Source organism: the organism of the source record quoted next, unplaced genomic scaffold (genome assembly GCF_019419815.1).
Source record: "Pyrus x bretschneideri cultivar Hongxiangsu unplaced genomic scaffold, Pyrus_bretschneideri_v1 Contig42, whole genome shotgun sequence".
Lineage (NCBI taxonomy): Eukaryota > Viridiplantae > Streptophyta > Magnoliopsida > Rosales > Rosaceae > Pyrus > Pyrus x bretschneideri.
The window spans coordinates 1,715,312-1,731,579 of NW_025999746.1; the positions used below are offsets into that span (position 1 = coordinate 1,715,312).

A 16,268-nucleotide genomic window follows, 5' to 3' on the forward strand; every position below is an offset into this window, starting at 1 on the left:
AGTATCAAAATTCACACAAAATAATCAATAAATTAATACTAAGATTAGGGTAAAATATATATCAAAATATTGACTCATCAAAAGTACATTCCTGTTTAATTATGTCTATTCTCCTTTGATTTGTCTAAATACTAAAAATAATAAACATGAGTATGCAAGGAATTATAGAAATCATTCCAAGCAGTATGATAAGTATTGAGCTTTTATTCAAAATAAAGTGAAATTCACACTGCTCTTATGGTAAATGAAAAGTAGTTCAACTTCTTAATAATAGTGCATCGGCAAAAAATAAGAAGACATTTCATGTGCTTATAGAGAGTTGACTACTCCTCCAATTCGTCAATTGATTTTATTAGGGTAAAACCTCAATTATTTTTTCATTACAAAAGGTAGATTGGTTGAACTATTAATTGTATATTTTTTTTTTCGCACTTCTACATTATTAAAAAAACTATTTGAAAACCTTACTACAACAATAGCCATAGGATTTAATCTCACTTATGTGAGATTAAACCCTTACCGTTGAATTCTTTGATCTCATTTATATTTTTAGTATTATATTTTTATTTAATTATTTATTGATTAAAATATATCTTCTTTAACGAGTCGGATCATATTACATATTAATATTGCGGGTCGATTTTGGTCGGATCATATTATCCGTTCATTTTAACGGGTATTATACGATACCACCTGTTAAGATATCATATATGTCATGAAAACGATATGAACATGAAAAACGAGACACTAATACCAGGTCTAGGAGAAAGTGATGTTATCTGGAGAAAGATACTGTGGAAACAATTGACAAATAGACGATGTGCATAGCATTTAGGTAGGCAGGCAACATTGTAATAAAGTACCGCAGGAACAGGTAAGCATTGAAGGGCAAGGCACCCAGAACCACAACAATAATAATGTCCTTCCTTCATTGAATCCGTGAATTCTTCTTGTAGAACATTTGAATTCTTCATTTTTTTAGGTATTTGCATTGAATAAGTTGAACCCCAAGTGGTAGTTTGTGGTGGTTAAGCGGCTGCAAAGAAAAAAAAATGAAACCAAAACCAAAAGCAATCGAAGGACTCTTTTGCTATCATCGCCCTCAAACTTTGTTCTCTAAACGAATTAGATAGGTGGCGGATTTTCCAACCAAATTATTTAAAACCACAACAAAACAAAACCCTCTCTTTGTTACCTCCTCCAATTATCTCTCTCTCTCCTTCTGAGTTTCCTTTTATCTATTAAACCCTCTTCTTGTTTTGGAAAAATAGTTAGAGAGAGAGAGAGAGAGAGAGGAAGAGGAAGAGGAGAGAGAGGAAGAGAGAAGAAATCATGGCCGGTATTGCTGGTCCTTGTTCTTCTGGTGTGCTGTATAGATCAAGAGAAGCTGGGGGCATTAATGGAGCTTCCATGGCACAGTTTGATGGGCTTAGGCAAGTGGAGACCATGCATATGCCTGTAAATGGTAACAAGTCAAATGGCTTGGGTTTTACCTCAGGTAAATAAATTCTCTTCTGTTATTGTCAATTTTCCTTTTTTTTTACCTTCTGTTTGTATGATGCAATGGCATTATAGTTACTATAAGTGATAGAGATTAAAAATGATATTAAAGGAAGTGAGGTTCCACTATAAAATCAATTAGCAGGTAATTAAGTAGGAACGACTATTTTCAAGGGAAGGGCTAAGGATATTCCTTCCAAATGCAGAAATGAGTCTAGTAGCTGACTATATGTGTCTATGACTCCTTTCCTAGCTGTAGTGAGGCTTGAGATGCAAGCATGGTTGGATATTAGTTTAGTTTGTTCCTAAATTGGTCCATCCTTCTTGTAATCTTCTGTTTTGTGCCTTTGCTACTACTATTAAGTTTTATCTTGAGAAATTCAGTCTGGTCCATCTGAAGTTCTGAACTATTTATCAAGTTTATTTTTGTTCGAGTTTGAGGCCTATACTCCAATCTAACAACCTAACACGCGAGATATATTGCAAAAGAACTTACCTTATCAACTCATCTACTTAATTCGAATGTCCTCTTCTCATTGTGGGGCATTTGTATTGGTTTGGTGCGTTGGTTAAGGATCAGAGAAGTGATTTTTCTCAATTGGGTGTCCAGTTCTAATCTAGCTCTCCATTCTCAGCACCAAAATGCAGGATAATCAAGGCCATGGCGTCCTCAACTGTTTCTGCTCCCAAAAGAGAAACTGATCCCAAGAAACGAACTGTAATAACAGGAATGGGTCTAGTCTCAGTTTTCGGAAGTGACATTGATACATTCTACAACAAACTCCTGGAGGGAGAGAGTGGGATCACTCTAATAGATAGGTTTGACGCTTCAACCTTCTCAGTTCGGTTCGCTGGACAGATACATGCTTTCTCCTCCAAGGGCTACATTGATGGGAAGAATGATCGCCGTCTAGATGATTGCTGGAGATACGGTATTGTTGCTGGCAAAAAGGCCCTTGAAGATGCCAACCTTGGGCCTGAAGTTCTCCAAACTGTCAGTCACATTCTTACCATCTGAAAAATGCATTTCAGGTTTTCTCGCCCATTATAGCGTTGAACACTTATCTGATACATTGATTTTTTGTTTTAACAGATGGATAGAACAAGGATCGGAGTGATTGTGGGGACTGGCATGGGAGGCTTAACAGCTTTCAGCGCTGGAGTTGAATCTCTTATTCAAAAGGGATACAAAAAGATTAGTCCATTTTTCATTCCTTACTCCATTACCAACATGGGGTCGGCTTTGTTAGCAATTGACACTGGCTTAATGGGACCCAACTACTCCATCTCCACTGCTTGTGCCACCGCAAATTACTGCTTTTACGCAGCTGCGAATCACATTAGAAGAGGTGAAGCAGATATTATGGTAGTTGGTGGAACTGAGGCTGCAGTCATGCCCACTGGTGTTGGTGGGTTTATTGCTTGCCGGGCTTTGTCTCAGAGAAACGATGAACCCCACAGAGCTTCCCGACCATGGGACAAAAATCGTGATGGTTTCGTTATGGGAGAAGGTGCTGGTGTACTGGTAATTAAAAAATCATATATCGTTCTTCTGTAGTGTGACTTTACATATGATTACATTGTGTATGGATCCTGGATCTTACTGAATATTTGTTTTTTCGTTGGGCAAAGGTTATGGAGAGCTTGGAGAGTGCATTGAAAAGAGGAGCACCGATAATTGCAGAGTACTTAGGAGGTGCTGTGACGTGCGATGCTCATCACATGACTGATCCTAGGTCAGATGGTCTTGGTGTATCGTCTTGCATAACCAAGAGTTTAGAAGATGCTGGAGTTTCCCCTGAAGAGGTAAGAGCATTTGTTGTTCTCCAAAACTAAGGAAATTTTTATTCGCCAATTAATGTATCTATGGCCATTCGAGATTCTGATTTTTTTGTTTGGACAAACTATGATTCACAGGTGAACTATGTGAATGCTCATGCAACATCTACATTAGCAGGGGATTTGGCTGAGTTTAATGCAATCAAAAAGGTCTTTAAGGACACGTCCGAGATGAAGATCAACGGGACCAAGGCAAGAACCTGAATTCCATTTACATATTTACTCTCAAAGAAATGATGTAGTAACTCAGTGTGCATACTATTTCCCACTAAAATCCGGCAAGACGGATTATTTTTACACTAAACTTATCACACAAAAACAGGTCATTCTAATTATCTTTTTCTTTTTTTTTGTGTTTCAGTCAATGATCGGACACGGTCTTGGAGCTGCTGGGGGATTGGAAGCCATTGCAACCATTAAGGCAATCAACACTGGCTGGCTCCATCCTACAATTAATCAAGATGTATTGCTTTTTCCCCACTACATTCACTTTCCCCTGCTTTTGCTTCATTTTTTTTCATATCAAATTATGCTGTTTTAATTCAACACTTACTAATACTTGTGGTTCCTAGGACTTGGAGCCTACTGTTACAATTGACACTGTCCCGAATGTGAAGAAGCAACATGAGGTTAACGTTGGTAAGTGCTTTTACACACTCTCATAAATATGCCAAAATATAGTTTCTAAGTTCCTTGTATTACAAGATACGTAGTTTCCTTTGGCTAATCAAAGATCTCCCACTTGCAGCTATTTCAAATTCATTCGGCTTTGGCGGACACAACTCCGTGGTTGTCTTTGCCCCTTTCAGTCCCTAAATAACATTCAAGCCATGAAGAAAAGAAATATCTTACGCTAATATTTTGCTACTTAGAACCATTGATTCGGTGAAGTTTCCATTTCTCTGAAGCATACAAGATGAGTATGAGCATCAAGTGCATCTCAAGCTCATGTAGCCCTTTTCCGTGTGCAAATGATCGGATTTAGTGTGGGAATGAAGTGCATTGTCAAGAGTCTTCACGCGCATGAAGCGGATTTAGGGTTTCTGCATTTTTTTTTTCCATTGAATAAAACATGAAATCAACTTTTTATTTTTGCTGTTCTTGCCCCACAGTGTCTTGTTTGCCCATTTTTTCTGTTTGTAATTTAAGTGAATTTTGTATGGAGGAGTTCAAAACATAATTGGCCCACTAAAGGACTTGAATGAAATTTCTTTCACCTTATTCTTTGTCCAAGTTAATTGCCATTGTTTATCCAATTTGAAGAAAACTAATATATATTAGGAACTAACATTCTGCTAAGCTCCAGAAATTAAATATGACCATTAATCCTATAATTTGATATTAGAAACAATTAGGCAACTAAACCAAACGAAGATATTGTAGCTTTTCCTCAAGAAATTGTTTTCTGGACAATTTTCCTTAAGAAATCAAGAATAAGAATGGTCATCATTCATCAAAGTATGTAGCAGATTTAGGATTAACTCAAACAATGATGATTAAATAACTGGAATTGTTGTGGGATCAGCTGGAGTAACCATCTTCTTATTTGGCCCAGCCACCGCCCACCGGAGTCGTAGTAGCAGCAGAAACTTGAGCAGGCTGCTGTTGAGGAAAGGGAGCACTGAGCCGCAGGCTGATAAGGAGCTCCATTTATCTTAAAAAAAGAACATAGATAATATATTAGAGAACTGCCCAAAAGCTTAAACCTATAAGGAAATGTGTCAACAAAGTATTAAATTAGCACTCTCCCTCTTACGCAGCCACCATGATGTAGATGGAGAGAATCGGACACGTGCATAGTAGCACAGTGGAACAAGTGTAGCACCCCAAGGTAAGTAGTTGAAAATATGTGGGGATGGGGGCTCTAATACCATGTTAAAAAATCATTGCCTCAAAAGTTTAAGGTATGTATTAGAGAAATGCTCTAACAATGTATATCAAGCTAGGGTAATAGCTAGCTGTCGAAGAATCAGGGTTGTCAATTTTATCACCTCAGTTGTTGTATACCCCAGCATAGGACACGCATATATGCATTATACCACACAAAAATGAAATTTGATCATCGCCTTAGAAGTGGTGTAATGCTGAAGGGACTCCGGAATGGAATGTTCGTGGGAGCAGGATATGACGTCGTCACTGTATCCCAGAAGGAAATTAAATCTGACGTCCAGCTATCATATTTATATCAGACTAATCAGATCATTAACATACGGTAAGTAATGTCATGTGTTATGCCCTAATTTCAGTATGATGCTATGACGTGACATGCAAGGGAATAAGACAGGGGATCCATCAATCACAAACTGATCGTGATCTGGCTGACCTAAGCTTTCGGCTTTGGCTGCTGAGAAGAACTAGGGTTTTAACAATTATTCAACATCCTCTGCTAACGCAAAACCTAGCAGATCTTGCAGCACGTTTACCAAATGGGCCAAAATGCATAGTGATTAGTGAGTGTAAGCAAGTCCACTTGGAGGGGCCTAATGACTGAGAAAGCCATCTCAAGAATTCAAATATTTCCCATACCTTGTTTGATTAAATGCACCAAACAAGATTTTTAATTAGATTCATCTTATTTTAAATCATTACAAAATTAGATTTTATTTTGGCTGAATGGAAACGATAGTTTTAGTTGAATAAACTCAACTATAATATCAGAAGGATCCTCAAAATTTAAAGGAGTTTTTCAGTTGCAGTTCTAATACATAAAGGTTCATTGAAACGGTCTACTGCCTTTTTTTTCTTTCTAAATTAGTTAATGTGGATTGGAACCTCAAGACTACAGCAATCAATTATATACCCTCTTCTAGGTTTTGCATTTGTATACAAGCACAAACTTGAAATTTACAAATAAATCAAACCTATAACAAACAAAGATGATGAAGTCATAGCCGATTTCAATAGTAAGCTTCTCCCTCTCTTGCAGAAATAATATACTCAACTTACAATAGGCTTAAGTCCAATAATATGCGTGTTCTTCGGTAAGAGCAGCCACCACTATTTATACAGACAAACAATCCATATGAATCTCTAATTATAACCCTTGTAGGAAACCAACATTGTCTCCCAGTTTTAATATAAGTGAGTAATTTAGGGTCAATTCCTAGTTTCAATCGTATATAAACTAAGACATCCAAACCACTTCCAATTAAACTTTTCTAGGCCAATTTGAACTCAAATATCTGGCCCAAATTCTCCTACAATATGCACATATTCAAACATGAACGTGATAAAAGAGACAAAAATCACCACTTCATTTCACGAAACCGCCTCTCACAGACCCAAGTTTGAGAGAAAGAGACACAACCGGAGGATCTAAGATGTTTAGAAGATATGAGAAGCATAGAGAGAGAAGAGATCAAGCGGAATTATCGTTGACCCCATAATCATAGGCAAGAGTCAGTGTAAAAGGATTTTATGAATAATGTAATCCTAGAATCTTCCCTTTATTTTAGCAAAGATATATATATATATATATATATATATATATATAGATTGCTTAAGGGGAGCGATCCCCATTTTTCTAAAAAAATGGGGACACACTCCCCACCGTTAGATTTAACTGTAATGAAATTATATGATTGAGATTGTATGGCCTGTGTTTTAATCTCAACTACACAATTTCATTAAAACCAATTTAACGATGGAGAGCGTGTCCCTATTTTTTTGAAAAAATGGGGATCCCTCCCCTTAAGCAATCTGATATATATATATATATATATATATATATATATATATATATATATATATATATATATTCATTATGCACAGAAACCGAAGGTTTTGTAGAAATGAATTTGAATGAATATATATATATATTCCAAAAGTTTCAAGCAAAAATATTTACAACAAAAAATGGTCTTTGACCTCTTTTAAATCTGAACATCATGTTAAAACTGTTGAAAAGGCTTATGCTCTTAGTAAAGAACATGAGACTTGTCAATTATTTTCTCCTGAACAAATCAAATCCCATAAAAAAGATGGTCATAACTATATTTATATTGGTTTAGTTCAAATAGCTGTTAAACCATTAACAAGAAAAGATCTTAATACCTCTATTCTTTTGTGTCTCCGAGATACTAGATTCACAGATTTCAGTGATAGTATACTTGGAATGATTGAATCCAGTCCTTATAATGGATCTATTCATTTTGATTGTTTTCCAGATCTTACCATAAGTCTTTCAGATCCACACATGCTGAAAGCACTCACACTCAATATCAAAACTTCAGGATACCAAGTCGTAGAAGGAACACAACTTTTGGTACTTATTTACAGAGTTTATTATAAAGTCACCGGAACAAATATGAATTTTCAAGTTTTAACTAAAAGTCCTCGTGACCATACACTTTTAATACAAACAGCCTTATCAATCTTGACAATGTTGAACAATACTTTGATGGTACGGTAAAAATTAATTTCGACCGGCTAGTAAGAAGATCTTGTGAATCAGTGCATTCGCATAAATCATTCGCTTCTAGCAGAAATTTTTTTTCTGGATCCACATCTGCTGATAGATTGGGTCAAGATCAAGATTTAATAAAATCTTTAGTAAATAAAAAGTTAAAAGAGCAGGAAACTAATTCTGTAGTTGCTCAATAAGAATTAATCAATGATTTGCTTAATATTAAACTAAAGTTTGTAGACACTTCATCACAAGTAACACATCCTGTTTACCAATCTCAAAATCAAGAAGAACAATCCTCACCCACAGCCTCTGATTTTGAAACAACATCGGTGAATCACCAATTACTTGTTTTAAACAAATCATATAAAATTCGGTGGAGGAAGCTTAAAGCTGACATCGAATCTGTCGAAAATATACCTAAAAGAAATGTTTTCAGAAAAAAATATTCTGATGAAGAAAAATTAACCATTTACAGTTAATGGAAAACTTTTGTAGAGCAGTATCAATTTGAAATATATTTCCTTGATTTTATTGAAAAACATTATGAAGCAAAAAACAAACTTATGGTTGTTACCAAAGAAAATTGGGTTAAGGAAGACAAAACTTTGATTTCTGCCAGTCATCCTCCCAAAGAAACTGTTTTGATTTTCACTGGCAATACCCAGATTTCAGCCACTCATTTTAAGATTCCAAAAAAAGATGCAGGTTTTAAAACTGTCATTGAATAGAACAATTTTACAAACCAAAATCTTCATACTATTGGAAAACAGTTAGATAAATTTGAAACCAAAATAGACAAATTGTCTTAGCCAAAATCTTTTTAAAAAGAAAAACCATTAGTAAATTTTACTGATACTTCTTCAAGTTCTACTGCTTTGAAAATAATGACTACTAAGCAAAAAATTGGTCAAATGCTCAATGAGCTCAAAAAAGAGAAAGTTGTTAATGTTTTACAAAATCCTGATATTTCTATCAAAGAAGAAAATGCACTTACTTTAGATGTTTCCCAAGAAACAGACACTGATACTTCTATTCAGAAGATTGAACATGCTTTTCAAAATATTGATTTTCAACCAACTTTTGATCTTAAGCGTATTCGCACTAATCTAGTCAACCCTGCATCTCTCACAAAAAACTGGTATCCCAGACCAACACCTCCAGATATTCAATTTGAAGAAAGAAATATCCAAAACCAATTTTCAGTCTCTGCTGACAAACTCTATGAATGGAATATAGATGGATTGTCAGAATAAGAACTTTTTAACAAACTTCAACATATGTCAATGGTTGCTAATAGTTATATTACTAATCATAATCTCACACAAACACAAATTGTCGACCTTTTGGTCACTGGTTTCACAGAAATGCTTCATTCTTGGTGGGAAAAAAACTTAACCTCTCAATCTAGAGATAAAATACGTCATACGGTTAAAAAATATGAGGAAGGTCTCCACATCTTTGATGAAACTATATAACAAGGAATACCTGATGGAGTAAATATTTTACTCTACACTATTGTAGAACACTTTATAGGAACACCTAGTAATGTCACTACTAGAGTTCACGACCAACTAAATAATTTAAGGTGTCCTACCTTAAGTGATTTCAAATGGTATAAAGATGTTTTCATGTCCAGAGTTATGCTTTGAGAAGATAGTAATCAACCATTTTGGAAAGAAAAATTTATTAATGGATTACCAAACCTTTTTGCACATAAAATAAGAATTGTTTTACTAAATGAAGAAGGTATTATACCTTATCATACCCTTACTTATAGGAACATAGTTAATGTTATCCAGAATAAATGATTGAAAATGTGTATAGATATGAAGATTTCTAAACAAGTCAATAAAGATAGATCAATTGCTAAATATGAACTCGGAACGTTCTGTGAACAATATGGTTTACCTCCCGTAACTCCTTCCCATAAAAAAGAAGAAAGCTCAACATATGGGCAGGTATTTTAAATCACATCCCAAGTATCATAAATATAAGCCAAGGTCATCCATCAAGCCTTTGCAATCTAACAGATTTTATGAAAGACCTAAAAAGAAATATTTGGGAAAACCAGACAAGCATCGTCAAAATAAAAAGGGAAAATGCTACAAGTGTGGCAAATTTGGCCATTATGCCAATGAATGCAAGGTTAAGAAAACCATTAACCAGTTGAAAATCTCTGACGAAGAGAAAGTACAACTTATCCAAGTTCTTGAACTTAAAGATACTGACTATAGTCAATCAGAAGGAGATTTGGAATTATCCTCTTCTGATCATAGTAATTCCAATGAAGTTTCTTCGCCAAACATCAAGTTAGGATGTACCGACACTTGTTGTAACAAAATATCAGTGCTTAATAAGCAAGAAGAACATGAAGAATTTTTAATTGAATTAATAAGTAACGTCGATGACCTAGAATTGAAATCATTTTATTTAAAGAAATTAAAGAAGTCAATTTCACAAGAAGAACCAGGCATTAGCCGACCACCACCTCAAAAGATTTCACTTAGTACCACTTTAGAAAGGTTCAATAAGCCCAAAAAGAAAATTACCATTAAAGACTTACAACAAGAAGTCAATCAAATCAAATTGGAAATTAGATTCCTAAAGTACGAAAACACAGAAATTCGTTCACACCTCAGTAGAGTCTGCACTCAAACCCTTGTCGAATAACAAGAAAGTTCTTCTTCAGACCATAATTCTGATGCTCATTCGAGCAAAGCTTCTTCAAAAAATCTAGTCTTAGGTCTTTTAGACAAAATCAGAATCAGAAAATAGTATTCCAAAATTAAGATAATAATCGAAGATTTTCATTTAGAAACCATAGCTTTAATTGATTCGGGTGCAGACTTGAATTGTATTAAAAAAGGATTAATTCCTACTAAGTATTATTATAAGTCCACTGAAATACTTAGTGCTGCAAATCAATCACCGATGAAATTAAAATATGAAATTCCTAAAACCCATGTTTGCTTTAAAACTCCATTTGTTCTAATAAAAAAATATTTTTGATCCAGTTATATTGGGACTCTCTTTCATTGCTTTGATTTACCCTTTCAAGGTTCATCATAATCAAATTACTACTAGTATATTAGGTCAAAAAATTACCTTTGAGTTCTGCATGGAAACAAATATCAAAAAACTAAAACAACTCCAGAAAGACAGTGTCTCCAAATCTATTAACCAAATCAATATGAAATCTCAACAAATTAATTTCTTACAAGAAGAAATTAAAAACAGAAGAATTGAAGAACAGCTAACAAATAAGTCTTTGTTAGAATCCATTAGCCAGTTTATTGATAAGTTAAGGAAATCTGTTCGGATATCCCCAATGCCTTTTGGCATATAAAACAACATATTGTTAAACTCCCTTATGTTAAGGATTTCAATGAGTCAAAAATCCCAACAAAAGCACGACCTATTCAAATGAATCAAGAAGTCTTAGAGTTTTGTAAAACAGAAATTAACCAGCTTATGGAAAAAGGAATTATTCGAAAAAGTAAATCTCCATGGTCATGCCTAGCATTTTATGTTCAGAAGAATGCCGAATTAGAAAGAGGCACTCCACGATTAGTTATTAACTATAAACCTTTGAATGATGTTTTGGAATGGATTCGGTATCCAATTCCTAATAAAAGAAATTTAGTCAAGAGACTTTCTCAAGCAACTATTTTTTCTAAATTTGATATAAAATCAGGTTTTTGGCAAATACAAATTCATGAAACTGATAAATATAAAACTGTTTTTGTCACCCCTTTTGAACATTATGAATGAAATGTAATGCCTTTCGGTTTAAAAAAAGCACCAAGTGAATTTCAAAATATTATGAATGAGATTTTTAATCTGTATAGTCATTTTTCAATGGTTTATATTGATAATGTTTTAATTTTTTTCAAAATCAATAGATGAACATTGGAAACATCTGCATATATTTACTAGAATCATAAGAACTAATGGATTAGTTGTTTTAGCCACCAAGATTTGAGTTATTTCAAACCAAAGTTAGATTTTTATGATATCATATCCATAAGTTATTTCATCCAGTTTGCTGAAAAATTTCCTGACCAGATTACTGACAAAACTCAACTTCAGCGTTTTCTTGGCTCGCTCAATTATGTTTCTGAATTCTATCCTCATCTTCGACAGCAATGCAAACCTTTGTTTGATCGTCTTAAAGATAATCCTCCATCATAGTCTCCTATGCATACTTTTATAATCAAACAGATAAAAAATCATGTCAAAACTTTGCCTTGCCTTGGCATTCCAACTCCCAACTCATTCAAGATAGTTGAAACCGATGCATTTGACATTGGTTATGGAGGTATCCTCAAACAAAAAATTTCTTCCGACGCTCCTGAACAAATTGTTCGTTCCATTCAGGAGTTTGGAATTCTACTCAACATAATTATAATACTATTAAGAAAGAGATATTATCTATTATATTATGCATTAGCAAATTTTAAGATGATTTATTGAATCAAAAATTTTTAGTTCGTGTTGATTGCAAATCTGCAAAACATGTTTTACAGAAAGATGTTCAAAACATTGCATCAAAACAGATTTTTGATGTTGGCAAGCCATATTAAATATTTTTGATTTTGACATTGAATACATTAAAGGCAGCCAGAATTGCATCCCTGATTTTCTAACCAGAGAATTTTTTCAGGGGAAGAATGAGTACTAATCAACGAAGGCTTCCAGCCACTCTTACCTCAACCCCAGCACCAGTAAAATAGGAATCTATTCCTGATTCCTCATTGGCCTTAGCCATCACAAACAGATTTACTTCCCTAGGATCAACCATAGGAAATATCCGTCCAAACTACCAAACAACATTAGCCACCCCTTATGATCCTTATTCTTCAGTACGATCCCCATCTCCTTCAATTCCAAAAACAACCAGCTTTGCTAAAACATCACCCTATCTCAAAAATCAAAATTTAGAAAGGCTTTTTAGCATCCCACATCATATTGATAAACATCAACCACCAGAGCGCATTGCCAAAATTCTCCTTCCCCCAAATTATCATTTTCTTCCAACCGAATGTTTCAAAAGTCTTAAATATTACCAAGCCATTCTCTCTGAGACAGAAAGCATTGCTATCAAACCCATTTTCAGCACCACCCATGAAAATAAAATATTATATCATTCCCTCCACATCGGAAAATTTCTTTCTAAACAAGAATGGGGAATTCCCCTCTATCATACCAAACCCCTTCATACACAACATGTTCTCATCCCAAACAATCATTACAATTATTATGATTACATCCAAGCATGGACTAATATTTTCCTTCATCAGACAGCTGATTTTAGCCACTCATGGTTCATAACCTTTGACAAAAACTTCAAGTTAAACTTCCCAGCATGGTTTCCAGAATAGTGGGCTTCTCATGGCCCAAATGTCAATCTTATCCCAGATGACCTTCGTCAAGCACTCATCACTAGTTTCCAGAATAAATTTGATCGCAGCCGTTTCGACAGCAGGGTTTCTCTCTTTTATTTATTCATGGCCAAGTACAAAATCCTATGGATACTGAAATGGAATTTTGAAGCAGACAATGGTGGCATTTACAGTACCCGATGGGTGAAATGGTGGGACAAATTCAACCATCAGAAAATTATCCATTTAGTAAAATCAGAATTTCCTTAGGTTCCAATTCCGCCAATTTCTGCACCGTCAACACAAGTTTTGCCAGAAAACTAGCAATTTCCTGAATTACCAAAAGCTCATGAACAAGTTCAATCGCTCTCAGATATGAGTCCTTCATCCTCTCTTAAGGGAAAACCTAAGTCCTCTAAATCCTCCAGTTCGAAGAAGAAAGAGAAATCCTCAAAATCTTCCCAACTCCTAGATTTGGCCCAACAGCTTATGGCAGAAGCAGCAATGCTCCACAAAAGAGGAAGTTCAGACTCAGACTCAAACTCAGATGCTTCAGACGCTTCGTCTCAGCTTCCCGCCAAGTGGGCAGATCTCCCGGATGCCCAAGATCCATTTGAATTTTGAATTTCAGAATTGTAATAATTTCTCATGTGATCGTATCCGGAAAAGCATCATCAGCAGTAGCAGTTATCATTTCAGATTCCTGACAAGATACTATTCATCTACAGTACTAGACAGCTTACTGTTCATCCAACTTTTCTGAAAAGAAGAACGTGAATCCACAGTGGAACTTCATCATTCGCCAGCCTTTAACAGCTAGCAGCACATGCAAGCGGGATTCCCGGTTGATTTATCTCAACACCAATCATTCCTCTCAGCAAGATAAAAGGAGAACTCATTCTCAGAAGAAGGGGACTTTAGCCGAAGACTGAAACTTCTGCGTATTCACTAGAACAGAAGGCAATACTCAGTCAGAAAACATTTATCAAACACTTGTAATTATTAAGAATGATGCCTACGAGCTCCATGTTATCTATGTTCATCATCTGCCATTAGGCAAAATAATTTGTAACTTACAGTAAGTTTTAATAAAAACTTATTTTCATAACTTATCTGCATTACTAATTTTAATTCATTATTTTCATGGAAATATCACCTATATTCAATTTGATTTTATGCATTTATGTTATAATCTACCATCCATGGATATTCCGTTTCAATCAGCCTCATTTCTTTATCATCCAATATACTGAATTGTTAGCATCTTTATATGTATTTTACTTCCGCACTCTTGATTTTATGAACGGTTTTACCGCCTGATTTGGTTCCGCCCCATATATATATATATATATATATATATTCATTCAAATTCATTTCTACAAAACCCCCGGCTCCCGTGCATAGCCATCATTAATCAATTGATTAATCATGTGCTGCAGCCTTGTCTATGCAGATGGAATGTCACTCTCTAACTAATGTTTAATTATAATTAAGCAGATAAAGAAAGTTCATATTAGAAACAGAAAGAGATAGATACCTTCCAAGATACTTCAATTAATTGGGTCTTTTTAGTTTTTGTCATTCCAACCACTAGCTGCTGCAACTTGCTAGAGACTAAGACCTCTTGTTAATCATTCACTCTAAATAAAAATTCTAACCAGGTGATGAAGTTGCTCCTGAAGCTCAATGTGTCGATCATATTAGCACCCAAATTAATTAATTTAATTAATCATGTTGTAAGCCGACATTAAAGTTATAACTAGTAAACCCACTTGGTTGGTAATAATTATATTTAGCTAGGGCTTGTTAGTTGTTATTAGGCAGAGAATTATTTAATCTTTTTTTTTTTTTTTTTTTAAGTCCCTTGATGCTGAAGCATCATAAGCTTTAGTATAATTGAGTATATAATCCTTTGTTTAATAACAACAAACAATAGGAATATGCCTTTAATAGATCCTCATTTTTCTTCAACAATTCTGTGCTATCATATATCTCATCTAACTTTCAATCTTTATGGCCACATATATGTAAATATACATGTGTATGGGGAATGTGTTTATATACGTATATTTGCATATTTTTGTTTAAGTTGTCTCCTTTTCCCTATACACCAGATGTGAATTATACATGAAACAGTATTTCCGTCAAATAGGTACATATTATATACGAACTTGTATAAATCTGAGGTTTCGAAGAGCGGGAAACCACAAAACATTTGATAGGAAATGACTTAGATACACAAGAGAGATTTGTAATAACTACTTGCAAAAGAGCAGTCATTTCAAATATCTCCCTAAAATATTTTGTATTACATTTATAACCATTTTAACCTAAATCTCTTGATACTTGAAAATTCTCTATCGAAACGTCCCAAGAGCTTAGAAATGGCAAAGAAAAAAAAAATTAGAGTTTTGAAGCAGAAAAGAGGCTGCTTCCAGTACACTACTTCGCTACATTTGCTTCAAAACACTATATTTAAAATAAATAGGCATTTGCCACTTAGTATTATGGTCTAGTGGTGTTTCTCTTAACTTGTAAATAAGAGGTCTTAGGTTGGATTCTCGTCAAAAGCTAATTTAAACTACATTATTACTAACCCATTGTAAGACACCTCCTTAATGGATAATATTATTTATTAAAAAAATAATAATAAATAAAGGGGTATTTTGATTTAGACCCACTCAACTCACCAAGGAAATCTCAAATTAATTGTTTTGGTAACTAATGTCTATTGAATTTATTGTTTCTGACGAATTTGCCATTTTAGATGAATATAAAAACAATTTTAAAATCTTGATTAAATGCATTATTTGGTCAAATTATACCTTTTGGATTTTGAAAGCTTGCATTGTCACCATAAGAAACAATTTGTTAGTCCTAAATCCTATTGTTGAGGTAGAATTGAATGTCTATTTTAAAAATCAAAAACAACTTAGTACTACGATGAAGTGATATTTTTCTCCACTTGTAAGTGAGAGGTTTTAGATTCATTCTCGTCAAAGGAAAATTCAAACTAAATTATTATGGCAAGCTCATTGTGAAATTTAACCCACTCTCTCACTCCATGATGTAAATAATATAGAATGTATTAAAAAACCTCAATGCCATAAAAAAATGGATACTTAGAGCATAGTCAATTG

General features: G+C 34.3%; 1 protein-coding gene across 1 annotated transcript; it reads left to right on the top strand.

The window, feature by feature from the left end:
* The first annotated feature begins 896 nt into the window (after nt 1-896).
* Nucleotides 897-4,560, top strand: LOC103933899 (3-oxoacyl-[acyl-carrier-protein] synthase I, chloroplastic). Its single transcript, XM_009343600.3, has 8 exons — nt 897-1,498; nt 2,136-2,494; nt 2,594-3,025; nt 3,133-3,306; nt 3,418-3,531; nt 3,701-3,802; nt 3,912-3,978; nt 4,088-4,560. The coding sequence occupies exons 1-8, from the start codon at nt 1,333-1,335 to the stop codon at nt 4,153-4,155; spliced, it is 1,482 nt and encodes a 493-aa protein (XP_009341875.2). The 5' UTR covers nt 897-1,332; the 3' UTR covers nt 4,156-4,560.
* The last annotated feature ends 11,708 nt before the right edge of the window (nt 4,561-16,268 follow it).